The sequence below is a fragment of the Cornus florida genome, unplaced genomic scaffold (assembly GCF_030987335.1).
Source record: "Cornus florida cultivar Cherokee Brave unplaced genomic scaffold, ASM3098733v1 CherokeeBrave_3.0.0_Hap2_Chr11, whole genome shotgun sequence".
Taxonomy (NCBI): Eukaryota; Viridiplantae; Streptophyta; class Magnoliopsida; order Cornales; family Cornaceae; genus Cornus; species Cornus florida.
This window is the reverse complement of record NW_026775581.1, coordinates 99,427,142-99,441,579: the sequence shown is the minus strand read 5'-3', so window position 1 is coordinate 99,441,579 and position 14,438 is coordinate 99,427,142. Positions and strand designations below refer to the sequence as shown.

The window sequence follows — 14,438 nt, the reverse complement described above, 5'->3', positions numbered from 1 at the left end:
AAAACCAATCCAGACTAATTCAACCAGTGGACTTAATTAGTAATTACCAAAAAAGATAAAGAAACAAAAATCAGTGGACTTCAAACTTTTGATTTAAACAATGAGGCTAATGCATTTTTCTAACGAGATGCTAAGCCTAAAGCTCTCATATCTATATAAACAGTGCCTCGCCTCTTTACGCACATTGTGATACTATTTACACATTTCTATACAAGAAATTATGGAGTGTTACTCTCGGAGGTCTATGTGGGTGACCCTTTTGATTTTTGCTATTGTTTTATCTCCTGCCTTACCATGCAATGCAGCTAGAGTGACTCATCGAGGTAAAACACATTTCTGTGTCTTTTACAAAACATTATTCAGAGAACATTCTTTGAATTATATTTTATAAGTATATATACTTTCAAAGCATTCCAAATTTAAGTCTTTCAAAATTCTGCTTTCATATAATAGTTTCAGATCACTTAATCAAACATAACTTTTGAACGATTTTTCCGTTTTTTTGTTTCTATATATATATATATTTCCCTAATCATGCAGATCTTGCTGAACTAGTGAAAGATCCAATTATGTGCCCCCAGTGTATGTGTTGCAGCCCAGCACCACCAGGCTCATATTGCCGTTGTGGCCCATGCTGAAAATGGGACCTCATGAGGTGTTGATTTGTGAAAATGTATGCATGCCCATGTGTGTTTCATTTCAAGTGTTTCAGGCCTAAGTAACAGATGTGCTTCAATAAATGGGTTGATAACTTAATATCAATGTGTTTATGATTTACTATTTGTTACTTAGGGAGGGAATAAAAAGGTTACTATTTGTTACAATCAGACTGAACCTCTAACCTCACATTCAAAGGGAGGTTCATAAATAACCTCTTCAACAAGAGAACACATGAGCAGCCAAGAAAATATATATATAGTCTAAAATTTGGTGTATTAGTTGAATTGTAAATCATGTTTATTTTATTGTTTGACAAACAGGACTTTTGTAGCTTGGGAACCAGGAGGATGATTGTTTTGCCTTAAAGTGACCATCGCGTTAGTTTGAATCCCTAAGACAGTTCAAGGATATATTCAATAAGAAACACTCTAAAAGCTACTTCCTGGATTTGAAATTTGTGATTTTGGTACTCTGTGGATGTTGAGTTGATACATCAACTGTGCCTTGGATAACCAATGCATCACACAGTTGATGTATAACCTCATCTAATGATCCATAATGATGCCTTGGATGATGAATGAATTGAAAAGAAGTTGAGAGTCTGTGTCCATCAGCTTCTTTTCAATTCATTGATTATCCAAGGCATCAACCTCATTAGATGATGAGGTTATACATACTCAGTTTAGCCATTACCAAAGGGGAAAAGACATGACACAAATGCCACAAAAAAAAAAAAAGAAAAAAAAAAAAGGAAAAAAAAAAAAAGGGCCAGTCAGACCTACAAAAGGCATCCCCGTGTGAGATCAAATATTAGGTAACCTCACTGCTCTACCACACTGCCTATGTTGATTCATCACTGAGAACAGGAACCCAATTTATTGTAAACAACCTCCAAAATAATACCAGATACCAGCAAATGGAAGTCAAAGACATGACAGGGAAGCATATGATAATAGAGGAAGAGAATGGCTAAATTCAAATCAAGAAAAAGATATATGAAAATTCCAAACTTCAGATTTTCATCTCAAGTCTCAATGTAGTAACAAACACTGTACTTACTGTCTAAACAAAAGAAAACACCATCATCAGATAAAGACCTAAGAAGATCTATTTAGGACATCATAATACTGAACTAGTTTCCTATCAGTTAGAGTTTTACAGTATGAATTAATCAACTGCACAGCATAAGCTGAAGAAAACCATATAGCAACAGCATTGTAACTTCAGCAATGGAATAAGAGTGTATTGGAGTTGTGACGCCACATATCATTTCTTCTTCTGGTAATGGGCAGAATTGACTTTCAACCAAGCACCTTTTGCACCGCACTGAGATAATAATAAATATGTTAGATCATTTGCTAACAAGTTAATATAAAGTATGCTTATGGTAACTGGAGATAAATTCATTTTCCCGCAGAATTAAAACAAATGAGAAAGAAGAAACTGAAAAACTAAACACAAAAGAACATACATCTTTGTAAGAACAGTTCATTGAAGTTCCCTCCTGCGATTGCCTCGCCCTAGCCTGCAATTGCATTTCCAAAGCCTTAAGAACTAAATATCAGAAACGTGTAAAATTGTAGTAAGAAATAAAGTTCACAATAAAAAAAACCATAAGATTTTCTTACAAATGTCAAAAAATTTCCACTGTAGCTCTTTTCTGCAGAAGGATACACTGTTGGGCAGCTTGAATTTGTGTGTGACACAGCTTTTTTTGGATGATAAACAGGAAAATTGCAATGGGGTGCACGGAGTTGAGGCACAAGCATATTAGAGTAGTATGAATAAAAAGACTTCATTGCCTGCTGTGCATAGTAAGCCTGCAAAATCATACGCCGTTCTTCTTTACCCTGAGCTATAGCCACATACAGATACTTTCCTAGTAAAATGGTTCCTGTGGAACCCAAACACAGATCAGCCACCTAAAAATTTGACTACCATAGTTACATACAGAATACAGGAAAAAGAGAAAGAGAGGATTTAGCTTATACCTTGAAGAGCATTCAAAGCTTTCTTTGCTTCTTCAGGAGTGGAGAAGCATACAAAGCCAAATCCTTTACTAAATCCATTATCATAACGCATCACTTTTGCTGAAGTTATTTCTCCGTAAGCACTGAAATGGTCTTGCAGTTTTTTGTCATCAATTGATGCATCTAGATTCTTCACATACAGATTTGAAGCCTTTGATTTCTCAGTATGATGATCCTTCTGAGCCTTTCCTACAGACAGCTTCTTTAATCCTGATCCAAAAAATAATTGAAAGCATTTTAAAAAGCTAATCTGCATATAAAATTAAGGTTGAAATAAAAGGAAATCGAAATTAATGAGTTAATGTTTACCTAGTAGTGTTCCATTCAAGGCCTCCATGGCCTTCTTAGCCTCTTCATGTGAATTAAAGATGACAAATCCACAGCCTCTTGATTTCCCTTCAGCATCCCTAACAATGACAACTTCAGAAACCTTCCCAAATTCAGAAAATTTATCTTGAAGGAGATTTTCAGTCACATCTTCACCCAGATTTTTCACGTACAGATTTGTAAATTTTGATTCTTCTTGGGCATCCTTCCTCTCACTCTTCTTAACAAATTTGGACACATGCCTATAGGGAAGCCAAAGAACTACATTATTCAAAATTTAGAAGCCCATTACAGAACCTAAAAATAATGGTAATGGCATTAAATCACATTTATAATATAACTTGACAACCACAGTATGCCCTCAAAATCATTGTACAGCTCCACGGGGTTACAAAAACATATTTTAAAACAAATCCCTTCATGGCTGAGTTTGATTCCTCAAAATATTCTCCTATTCTTTCTAGTGTAATACCACAATATGGTTGATATAAAAAGCATAACAAGGGGAGAAATGTTGAGATATAATGAGAATATAACATGTTGAATTCAGTCCAAAAATCACATCCGTGCCCAAAATTCGTGTCCGTGTCCGTGTCCGTGTCCGTGTCCACGTCCACGTCCAACATCATAACGATGGATACAATCAAATTGTTCATCTTAGGAACTAACTATGAGACTACTAATTATGAATGCAATCAAATTGTCCATTCTTAAGCTAGCCCATTCTCATGCATTCAAAGATGTGTTTTGATCAGAAAGGAATGAAGAATCATTTAACTGGAGCACCAAATGAAGGCCATTTGCAAGCTGAGCATCCATTGAAGGAACTAAATGGAAACAGAAGGGATCCAATACACTTAAAAAAAGGATTATAATTGAACTAAAGTAACTAAAAATAACCACAAGCATAATTTACAACTTCTTCCCATCAAATAACTAAGACTAACACAAACAGTACAGGGACTAGTACAGAAACAAAGAGACAAATGTAACGGAGGACTTACAACTTCTTCCCATCAAGTATGGTACCATTGAGAGACAAAGCAGCCATGGAAGAATCCTCGGGATCGAACTGAACATACCCAAAACCCTTACACTTCCCATTTTCCTCAGCCACCTTGCAAGACAGTATTGTTCCAAACTTGCAGAAAATATCATGCAATTTCGCACTGGTGACCGAAGGGTCAAGGTTCTTGATGAAGAGATTGGCCATACCAGACTTTCTTGTAAGAGAGTCTCTCTGACACCACATTATCCTCATGGGTTTTCCCTTAATTTCAGTGTGGTTTAGACAATCCAGAGCCTTTGCAGCTAACAACGCAGAGGACCAACAAGCAAAGAAACAATTCAAAAGAAAACAGTAAAAAGAAAAAAGAATTAAACAGATCAAAGAGATAACGGATCATAATTAAGAACAAAAATTAGCGGATCAGAATCAAGATAAGGAAATTTGGTTTCAAAAAATCAAATAAATCAAAAATCTAATAGTTACCATGGATTTGAAAGGCAATGGGTGCTCAAGAAAACTGAACAAAAGTAATTTATTTAATAACAAAGATACCAAGTCACCATTAACGAGAGAGAGAGAGAGAGAGAGAGATATTCTCAGAAAACAGGAGAAATTAACAAAACACAATTTCGTAAACAGAAAAAAAAAAAAGTACAGGAAAACATCAGAATTTGAATGCAATTAAAGAAGAGAAAACACAGAAAAGAAACCCATATCAAAATGATGAAGTAACCAAAGAATTAAAAATGCAATTAAAGCGCAAAAAACATAGAAAATAAACCCATATCAAAATAACGAAGTAACCAGATCACCCATGAATCAAAGTGGAGTAAGTTAAAGGCAACAAAACAAAGGTCCAAGAATGCAGAGAGACGCATCTAAAAACGCACACACACACACAGAGATATATATATATATATATATATATAGAGAGAGAGAGACAGAGAGAGAGAGAGAGAGAGAAATTTGATTACCATCAAAGGGAGAGAAGAAGTTGACATAAGCGTAGCGAAGAGATTTGTGGGAGACTCTGTCTCTGCAGAGGCGAACAGAGGCCAATTGACCAATCTTGGAAAATGCTTCTGCTAAGTCTTTCTCAGTCGCTTCTGGATCCAGATCACCCACGTACAGTGAAGCCTTACTCAGAGTTTCAAGCACTGGCATTAATGGTGGATTAGCCGCCATCTTCTTTCTTCAAACCCCGAAAACTTAGAGAGAGGGAGAGAGAGAGAGATGACGGAAAGAGGTCTAGAGAGAGAGAGAGAGAGGAAGAGAGCTGACGATTTGCGAGCGCAGGGATACTAGTTACTACAACCGTCATGATTATATTTATATTTATATTTATAGAGAGAGAGAGAGAGAGAGAGAGAGAGAGAGAGTTAGTTAGTTTTAGAGAGAGAGAGAGAGAGTTAGTTTTAACAGTCACGCTTGGGAATGTGTCCGTGTCTAACGACCTTACGGATCACACCCATCTCTCGAATAGAAATCTTAAAAAAATAATAATAATAAAATAAAATAAAATAGAAATATTGAATGCATAGGAGAATTTAAAATTAGTGAAATTTTAGTTCAAACCGTACATTGATTTTCCTCCATTTTGTTAAAAAAAATTTAAGTGAAAATGAACATTATTTCAGATTATCTAAAGAAAATATTAAGTGTTTCAAGTCCTACTAGTGAGTAGGAGTAGGGTAATATTGTGAGTATGTATTTACTTTTAAAAAAACAAATGTCTACCAGATATGAGGGAATGTTATATGAAATTGTCTTGAATGGTTTATCAAATTAATGCGTCTATGGCTGTGACTAATCTAATAAACTAGAAGGGTAATTTAAAAAGATAAAAAATAATAATAAATAGAAAATCCCTACCTTGTTAAATATGGTGTTACAAGTGAATTAAATTATAATGATCGTCTACCATGTCTCCCTCTTTTTCTCTCTTCATAATCATTCTCAAGTGAGTCCATTGTGACAGGATATAATTAAGTTTACTACCCTTTATCAATTAGATAAAGTGTGCACTAATATCCATATTTAAGACTCAGCTCATTCAGGGAATGAAAAGTTTCCTGATGAATGAGCAATGTTGTCCAACTTTATAGTAATTTCAACCAATCCTAAACCAATTTCACGCTACAAACACCATTACAGAAGTGAAGTGAAAACCTGTTAGCGGAATTTTTTTTTTTTTTTTTACATAAATTAAAGATTTACCAAAATTCAGGACGATTTTTGGACCAATCCCAAACTCGAAAACAAATGACAGCATGAAATAAGAAATGGAAACCTCTGAACCAAAGAAAGGGGAAAAGCTTACACAACGGTTCTTTCTTTCGGGAGTAACAAGAACTGTTCCAACCAGACGCCCTTTGGTAGCACAAAAGTTATTGTCAGGCACAATTTTACCAAAATTCGAGAAAAATTTCGGCCATTTCTAACCAATTTTATGCTCAAAAAGCAAATATTAGTCCAACCATATAGGGAAAAAGGTTTCTTAGACGAGCCAAAATGTTCCAAAGAAAAGAAAGCGAGCAGTGTCTTATTACATTCAATTGTAGACTGTAGGGCCAACACCAGAAAGAAGCAAAATAATTTCTTTGTGAACTTACAGAAGAGGGAACAATACAACGGAACTTTTTGTTTGATGCATCCAACAACAATGTGGGATGGATGAACAATCAATCATTGACTGAAACTACTTTTCATTTTGCAAAATTAGTTTCAAAATGATTTCTAATGATGAAAAAGGAAAATGGGGCATTCACTACCATACCCTTGACAAACTAAAAAGGTATGCATATATTGAGTTTGAAACACATACTTCACTATTGACATAAATTTCAGAAGATATAAAAATGTCAGAAGGAACCAAATGATGCTGATCCGCCGTGAAATCTTGAACTATGGGAGGCCTTCAAAGCTTCTGCATATTTCAACAATTCAGCTCTCTGAATGCTTTCTGATTCTTGATGAAGTTGGTTTACTCGGCGTGAACCAGTAGCAGCTTCCTTGGCCGAAGCAAATCTTTTATAAACACCTGAAGATCCCATGTCACTGCTTTTTCGAAAGCTTTCCAAATCCTTGGTATGCTCTACTTTTGCATTCCTATATCTATGCAGATACGAAGAATGTCTAGATAAAACGTGAGATGTAGTTCTCAATCTATTATCATTTCCATCCATTCTGGCATCCATCCCTACTGAAACACTTGAATTGCACCGCGGAAAATTACAATATGCTCCCACCACGTCCCCCACAGGTGAATTTCTATCTAGGGATGAACTTTGACTATGAGGATGACTTTCATGTCCTCGTAAAAGTCTCCTAAGCTTGGTGAAAAGTTTTGTTTTGCTGGAATTGCTGCTTCTGTTTGCAGATGAATTATCACCAGAAGAATCATCAAATTCACCAGAGTCTGTAAGAAAGGAAGATTGGGAGGAAGAACACCGGTCAGAATCAAACTCCACATTATTTATACCCCTTTCTTCCAGGCATTCCCGATTTGCATATTCAAGTATTAGCTGCTTTGCTTTATTTTCTGAATCGGGGCTTAAGGTTTTGCTAAGGTCTCTAGCAATTGTTTTACCAGTTCCTGGCTGATAATTCCTCAGCTCATAACGTAAACAGGCATTTATCCATCGAAGATAGACTACTTCTTCAGCATCAGCACACCGATCTGCTTGAAGTCCCTCAATTTCCTTCACTAAACCTTCATTTTCTTGCCTTAAACGGTTGTTTTCTTCGGTTAAAGGTTCTGCCTGCCAAAAAAAAAAACCCAGGAATCTAAACTTGTCCAAAAATAGTGGAAAACTTTAACGTACACACAGAGAGAACAAGGAAGGAACTAAACACCTCATGATCTTCCAAAACAGAAATTGCAAGGATTTGAGTGGATTCCAACCTCTGAGCCAAATCAGAATTTTCTAGCCACAAACTACGATTTGACTTCCTTAACTCCTCTGCCTCCTCCTCCACATCCTTGAGTCTTTGCAGCTTCAATTGTATATCCGGATCATTTGCAACAGCCTTGTGTTCCCGATCCTGCAGCTCTGTGACTTTATCTTGAAGGGCTAAGATCTGCTCCTTGTTCTGTTCAGCTTCAGACCTAAGTTTCTTCTTGAGCAGCTTTATCTTTGCTCTTGCAGCTTCAAGTTCTGCCACGACTTCTACATAATCGTCCACTCGTGCCTCTAATCTTTCATTATCTGCCTGCAAGGACTCAAGCTTTAGAGTAAAAAGCTTAGCCTCTATATGGTTTATCTTCAGTCGATTCTGGAGCTCCATGACAGCAGTTTCTTGCTCTTTAAGTCCATAATAGTCGAGCAATTGGATCTCAAGAGCTCTCTCCCTCTCTCTGAGAAATCTGACCATATTCCTGAGGTTATTGATCTCTTGCTCATGGTCAACACTTTCCACAATTCTAAATGCTGTAGTAGTTTCTAAATCTGACTTGAATGCTTCCACACCTTTCACGGGAGAAATGTCAGCCTTGGTGGCTGCCAAATCTAATTCTTTCACTAGCCCATTAAACTTTGTCAAGAGGAACCCATCTTTTTCTCCATCATATCTACTGCTTGGGGAGAGACAAGAGGTGGTATTGTCAATGGTAACCATCTGGACACATGACTCTTCCTGCAGCGGAGAGAGAAAGATTAGTGTTACTTACAGAATTTGTAATCCTGCAGAACCATAATCAACTCATTTGGCTGGTTCGGGGAAAAACAATATCATAATTCATAACGGCCGTATATTTATGCCCATTATTTTGATCCCCATGGTTCACACAATTTATTTGCTAAATTTATATGCAAAAGTTTAGTTCTCAAAGTATCCCATTTAAGGGGTACATTGACAAACATGGCAATTTAAAGGAATGTTGAAGGAGTTTCATTCTTAACAATCTGTCATAAGCTTGAAGCTTCCATTCCCTTACTATATTTGAAGCAACAGCCTAAATGAATACATGTGCCAACACACCAACTTTAGGTTAATTTAACAAAGACATTGACAACTGTGATCATTGATCCCAAAATGCTCCATCTAATTGCAAAGAAGTTGTAGTAGGAAAATAATAAAAAAAATGGGGAACCTTATGGCGGAATTTAGGTCGGGGAGACTGCTGTGGGCATCAAATTTTTTCCTTCCGACTGCTTTAAAATCAAATAAATAAAAAAATAAATGGTTTTTAACTTGTACATTTTAGCAAACACCAAGCAATCCTGTTTAAGTCAGGTATTTCCTAATTCTATTTAGCACAACAATATCGATATGATCAAGTGCACAAATAATTCCTTGCATCAAACATCAATATGATAATCAAAACTGATCGAAGCAAATCAGATTGCACATTAAAACCCCACAAACAATATTGTATTGAGTCTATTATCTACCAAGTCAATTAATAATACAAATAAAAAACATAAACTAAAACGAATCTTACCCATTTCTCCGGTGCAATTGAATCAGGATTGCAAGAACAAAATGTTGTCTTTGAGGCATGATGATCATTTCCCAGCCCAGCTTTTTCCTCTCCCTTATCATCTTGATTGTCACAATCTGAATACAAATATGCATCTTCTATGACTAAACACGAACTAAAACTCGAAACCCAAATGAAGATTGACATACGAAAAAATGACGAGAAACAAACCCATTGGATGCGGTGAGCCTGGAGGTTCACCGGGTTCAATCCGTTTGCTTCTGAGAACAGTATAGAGAACCCCGCCAAGAGAGAGAGCCAATGCCACCCCAAATTTCAATACCAGAGGCCTTACGCCTCTCTTCAGTCTTACACACATGGTAAAAAATCCTATAACTGTAGTTCTACTCATGAACCTGTACATAAATATACAGAGAGCAGGTATATGTACAAAGTAATGGGAGAAAGGAGAGAGGCAGATCATAGGTCCTCTTCTTCATCATCCCCCATCTACATTTTCAAAAACAAAACAAACCAAAACAAAATAACCTATGTGAGCAAAACAACTAATAAGCAAAACCATTGTTCAATTTAACCAAAACAAAATGACCCACGTGAGAAAAACAATTGATAAGCAAAACCCTTGTTCAATTTACCAAAATAAAATGACCCATGTGAGCAAAACAATTAATAAGCAAAACCCTTATTCTATTTAACCAAAACAAAATGACCCATGTGAGCAAACCCTTTTTCAATTTTAGATGATTCTAGAGAGAGAAAAAAATATTAGAGAGTAGGGAACTTACTACTGGATTAAATTTGTTGGAGATGAAAGACAGTAACCGTGAAATGAATCAACAGGTAAGAGAGAGAGTTAACGTGAGACATGTTTGGATGTTGTTCTTCTGTTACAGACTGAAATTGTGTGCTCATGAGCTGAATAGGCCTTAAACAGTTGGGTTTGAAAACAAATTTATTAATGAAAACTGGCCATTGATTTTTGTCTTGTGTCAAGTTGAATGCAATGAGCAAAGAGTGGGTCTCGAATATATAGATAGATTATATAGGGACAGAGTGTTGATGAAAGAGAAAATTAGGTTCTTGTTATCAAGTTGGCACATATAGAGATAAGAATTTTCCAACTGGTAATTGATAAGAATTCCACCTTTTATTTGGATAAAATTAACGGACACACTACTAAATCGGGAGGGTTTTTTTTTTTTCCTATTTTCCCTCCATTTCTTCTTCTTCTTTCCTTATATATATATATATATATATATATATATATTATTTTGTACATATACCATTGACACATCATAAAGGAAATGTGAATTGGAAAACGGTTGTCAAAGTCACAAGTGAGAAAAATAACAAATAAAAACATCGATGAGAGACTAATTTAATAGTCCGGTCACTTTATTTTTCTTTTCTCATGCCATCTACCTTTGGTGTGAATGGAATGAATTGTTTTTTCAATCATTCATTTATTTGGTATGTTATTTAAAGCGACAATATTTATTCAATTAAAATTAAAATCAACTCCATAACTAAATTTATTAAATGTCATTCCATTTTCAAGTAAAAAAAAAAATTAAATTTATATTTCCAAAAAATACTCATGTTCCAATTCCAAAAAATTACTACCAACACCATTGCTTTCCTCCACCACCTTCCACCACAACCAGTGTCTTCTTTCACCACTGTCATCTCCATTACCTTCCACCGCCTCCACAATCATACATCACTGTCAGCTCCACCTCTACGGCCTTCTACCTCCACCACCTTCGATTTCTACTATTGCCACTACTATCGCCTTCCATCACTGCCACATTCGACTACCACCAACTTCATTGACTTTTACCACCATTATTACCACCACCACCATCACCATTACCACCACCATTATTGCCGCCTTTCACCACCGCACCGCCGCTGCCACCTCCACCACTATTACAACCTCTATCGCCACCACCACCACCACCTTCCACCAACATCACTATAGCCTTCCACCACCACTGCCACCTTCCAATACCACCACTGCCACCTTCCAATACCACCACTTACACCACCACCGATTTTCATCTCCACTACCGTTGTCATCGCCATCTATTACGTGGTAATTTCTTTTTAAATAGGAAAATGTTATTTTGTGAATTTAATTTATTTGTTATTTTGGATAATTCAATTTGAAACTCGTTCAATTTTAAATTTTATATTGGTGTAACCAAATACTAGAATAATAATTATTATTTCATTTTTACATGTTTCATATTTAAAATTAAACAATAGAATGATAATGACTATATAATTCCATTATATTCTATTTAGTGCATACCAAACACATCATTGTTGATTATGTTCAAAAAATTTCAGTTTAAATAACATTAGTCATTCAAATACATCAAAATCTTTTATCATATATTCAAAAAGTGGAATTTCAAGATATTCTCTTGTCTAACCGAAGAGTTGAAACTTGAAATGCTGAGTTTGGATCAAATTATATAAGGTCAAATAATTTTTTCCTTTTTATCAATAATGGATTCAACATTTTGGAAATAAAAATTATTGATAATAATAATAGTAACACACCCAACTCCATATCATGCATGGATTAAAGGAAAATGCAGCATCCATATTTTCTTCCATTGGGAAATTTAAGAAAAAATAGATTTTTCTTAAAAGTGATTTCCGTTTTAGGTTTTTGTTTCCTAGTTTTTTCTTAAAAATGATTTTCATTTTAGGTTTTTGAATCCGTTTTATTTTTTTAAAATAGAACTTTAAGAAAAGTTTGAAAAATACACACTTTAATGAAATTTCAAGCTTTCATTTTTTTTTTATAGACACACCATTAAATTCTTTGTTAAGAAATAATTTATAACGACAATATACCGAACTAGTTATTTATATTAATTTTAATTTAATATTAAAAAATATTTTTGTTTTTATTATTTTATAATATATGTCAAAAAGTGATCCATCTCATTCAATCTTACTATCATAAATAAATTCAATTGGTAAAATTTAATATAAGAGGACTATATATATTTAAACTTTTTCTTCTTAGATCTATATCTCCTGTTATTTGATGAAATGATCCAAAAATATCCCAAGTGAGCTGATTTATATTATTATTACTGTATTTATGAAAAACACTTTCTTTTTCAATTTGTCACGTGTGATAACAAAAGGAAGATTAAAAAAAAAAACAGAAACGTAAATGTAAAATGAAAGAAAGAAGTGCACTTCAGGGTTTTTCCTCTCCTCAGAGTTAAACACAAAACCCTAGTAATAACCATTACACTCTTCACTCCGACTCTCTCATTTCCAATTCTCAAACATGCAAGCAATGCGGTTTCTATACACCCAACAACAATATCTATACATTCGTAGATTCACATCACGCCCTTCCTTCATCTCCTTCAAATCTTCACAAAACCCTCAATATGCCCGGCATTTTCGGCCACCTCACCGAAGAACCATTCACTCAACAAACCACCATCACTACAAAGAATCAAGCGTCGATGTCGATGGCTATGGTACAAGGAGCTGGAATAATTTAAATTTATCGGTCAAAGAAGCCGCTTCAATAAATGAGGAAAACCCTAAGGTTAGCACTGTCGACGTTCCGACTTCATGCGAGCTCGTGACCAGTAGAGAAATGACGGACAATAATGGAGAACAAGGTTTGGAATCGAGTGACCGAGCAGAGAATTACCCAACCTTGTCGAGTTTAGAGTACGAAGATGATCCGAAAGATAGGTCTTTAAGAGGAATGACGAACGATAATGGGGAACACGAATTGGAATCGAGTAACGGAGCTGAGAATTACCCGACCTTGTTGAGTTTAGATTTCCAAGATGATCCCAAAGATAGGTCTTTTAGAGAAATGACGAACAATAATGGGGAACAAGAATTGGAATCTAGTAACGGAGCTGAGAATTGTCCGACCTTGTCGAGTTTAGATTTCCAAGATAATCCCAAAGATAGGTCTTTTAGAGGAATGACGAACAAGAATGGGGAACAAGAATTGGAATCAATTAACGGAGCAGAGAACGGGGAACAGGAATTGGAATCGAGTGATGATCCGAAAGATGGGTCTTTTGGGGGTGTTGCGAAGGCTTCAGTAGGTGGGTTGAGACTGGAATCACGTAGTGGTCAATCTTATGGGAATAAGAAGAAGGGGAAGAAAAAGACTGTTTGGGTGTGTTCCGATTGTGGATTTTCTTATCATGGTCGGTGGCAGGGATTTTGCAGCCAATGTGACGGCGCCGCCACATTTAAATTGGAAGAAGTGAAAGAGATCCCGGCAGAAGAGAATGATGGAGGCAAAACAAGCGGGTTTAAGGTTTCAGAGAATTTGACGCGGTCATGGTGGAATTCAGTTGAGGGGGATCCATTAAGGTTGACAGATGTGAACAGGAGGATGAACCTGTCAAATTGGCGAATACCTTTGTAAGTTCTTGGTACATAATGTCTTCAATTAATGTTGATATTTATATATGTTAAACTGCTCTGCGTGAGAATTACTTGGACATGGCAGCTGTTTATTAAATAGAAGCGGTTGTTGAAATTGTAAATCCATGGAGGAGCTTTTTGTTTTTTCCGACTTGTTAAGGGTTTAGAGGCCCTATTTGGCCTTGTGTAGCTTTTGAGGGAGATCGCTTTTTATACAATCTTTTCGTATAAAAAAAATAAATAGAAGCAGTTTATACAATCTTTACTTATGTTTAATAGCACTCAAATGAAAAGGAAAAGTTTTTGGATGGCCAAACCATGCTGAATGGAACGCAGTTTCCTACAATCAATAAAGGACATGCACATAGACTTAGCTCAGATGACATAAAACGTTAAAGTAAGTTCTGAATTAGCAATGGGATTTTTTTTTTTTTTTTTTTTTTTCTCTAAATAAGCTGGATGGGTTTAAAATGGCTGCAGCTTGAAAGTAATAAAGTTGTAGACTGGTTTATTTTATTCTATTTTATTTTTTAGC

General features: G+C 35.6%; 3 protein-coding genes across 3 annotated transcripts in view; 1 reads left to right on the top strand and 2 right to left on the bottom strand.

Moving 5' to 3' along the window:
• Window positions 1-2,207: 2,207 nt before the first annotated feature.
• LOC132281655 (polyadenylate-binding protein 6-like) lies at window positions 2,208-5,243 on the bottom strand. Its single transcript, XM_059783338.1, has 5 exons — window positions 5,001-5,243; window positions 4,022-4,328; window positions 3,000-3,259; window positions 2,652-2,900; window positions 2,208-2,554 (listed from the first exon to the last, which is right to left on the bottom strand). The coding sequence occupies exons 1-5, from the start codon at window positions 5,209-5,211 to the stop codon at window positions 2,208-2,210; spliced, it is 1,374 nt and encodes a 457-aa protein (XP_059639321.1). The 5' UTR covers window positions 5,212-5,243.
• Window positions 5,244-6,569: 1,326 nt separating this feature from the next.
• On the bottom strand, window positions 6,570-9,952 carry LOC132286736 (protein CHUP1, chloroplastic-like). The gene is made up of 4 exons (XM_059789115.1): window positions 9,680-9,952; window positions 9,470-9,585; window positions 7,882-8,661; window positions 6,570-7,787 (listed from the first exon to the last, which is right to left on the bottom strand). Exons 1-4 carry the CDS (start codon window positions 9,930-9,932, stop codon window positions 6,888-6,890), a joined length of 2,049 nt encoding a protein of 682 aa, XP_059645098.1. The 5' UTR covers window positions 9,933-9,952; the 3' UTR covers window positions 6,570-6,887.
• Window positions 9,953-12,660: 2,708 nt separating this feature from the next.
• The window catches only part of LOC132282960 (uncharacterized), a 49,263-nt gene continuing 47,485 nt past the window's right edge, over window positions 12,661-14,438 (top strand). The window contains exon 1 of the mRNA XM_059784809.1: window positions 12,661-13,900. Coding sequence (XP_059640792.1) covers window positions 12,786-13,900 — 1,115 coding nt within the window. The 5' untranslated portion in view covers window positions 12,661-12,785. The remainder of the gene's footprint in view (window positions 13,901-14,438) is intronic.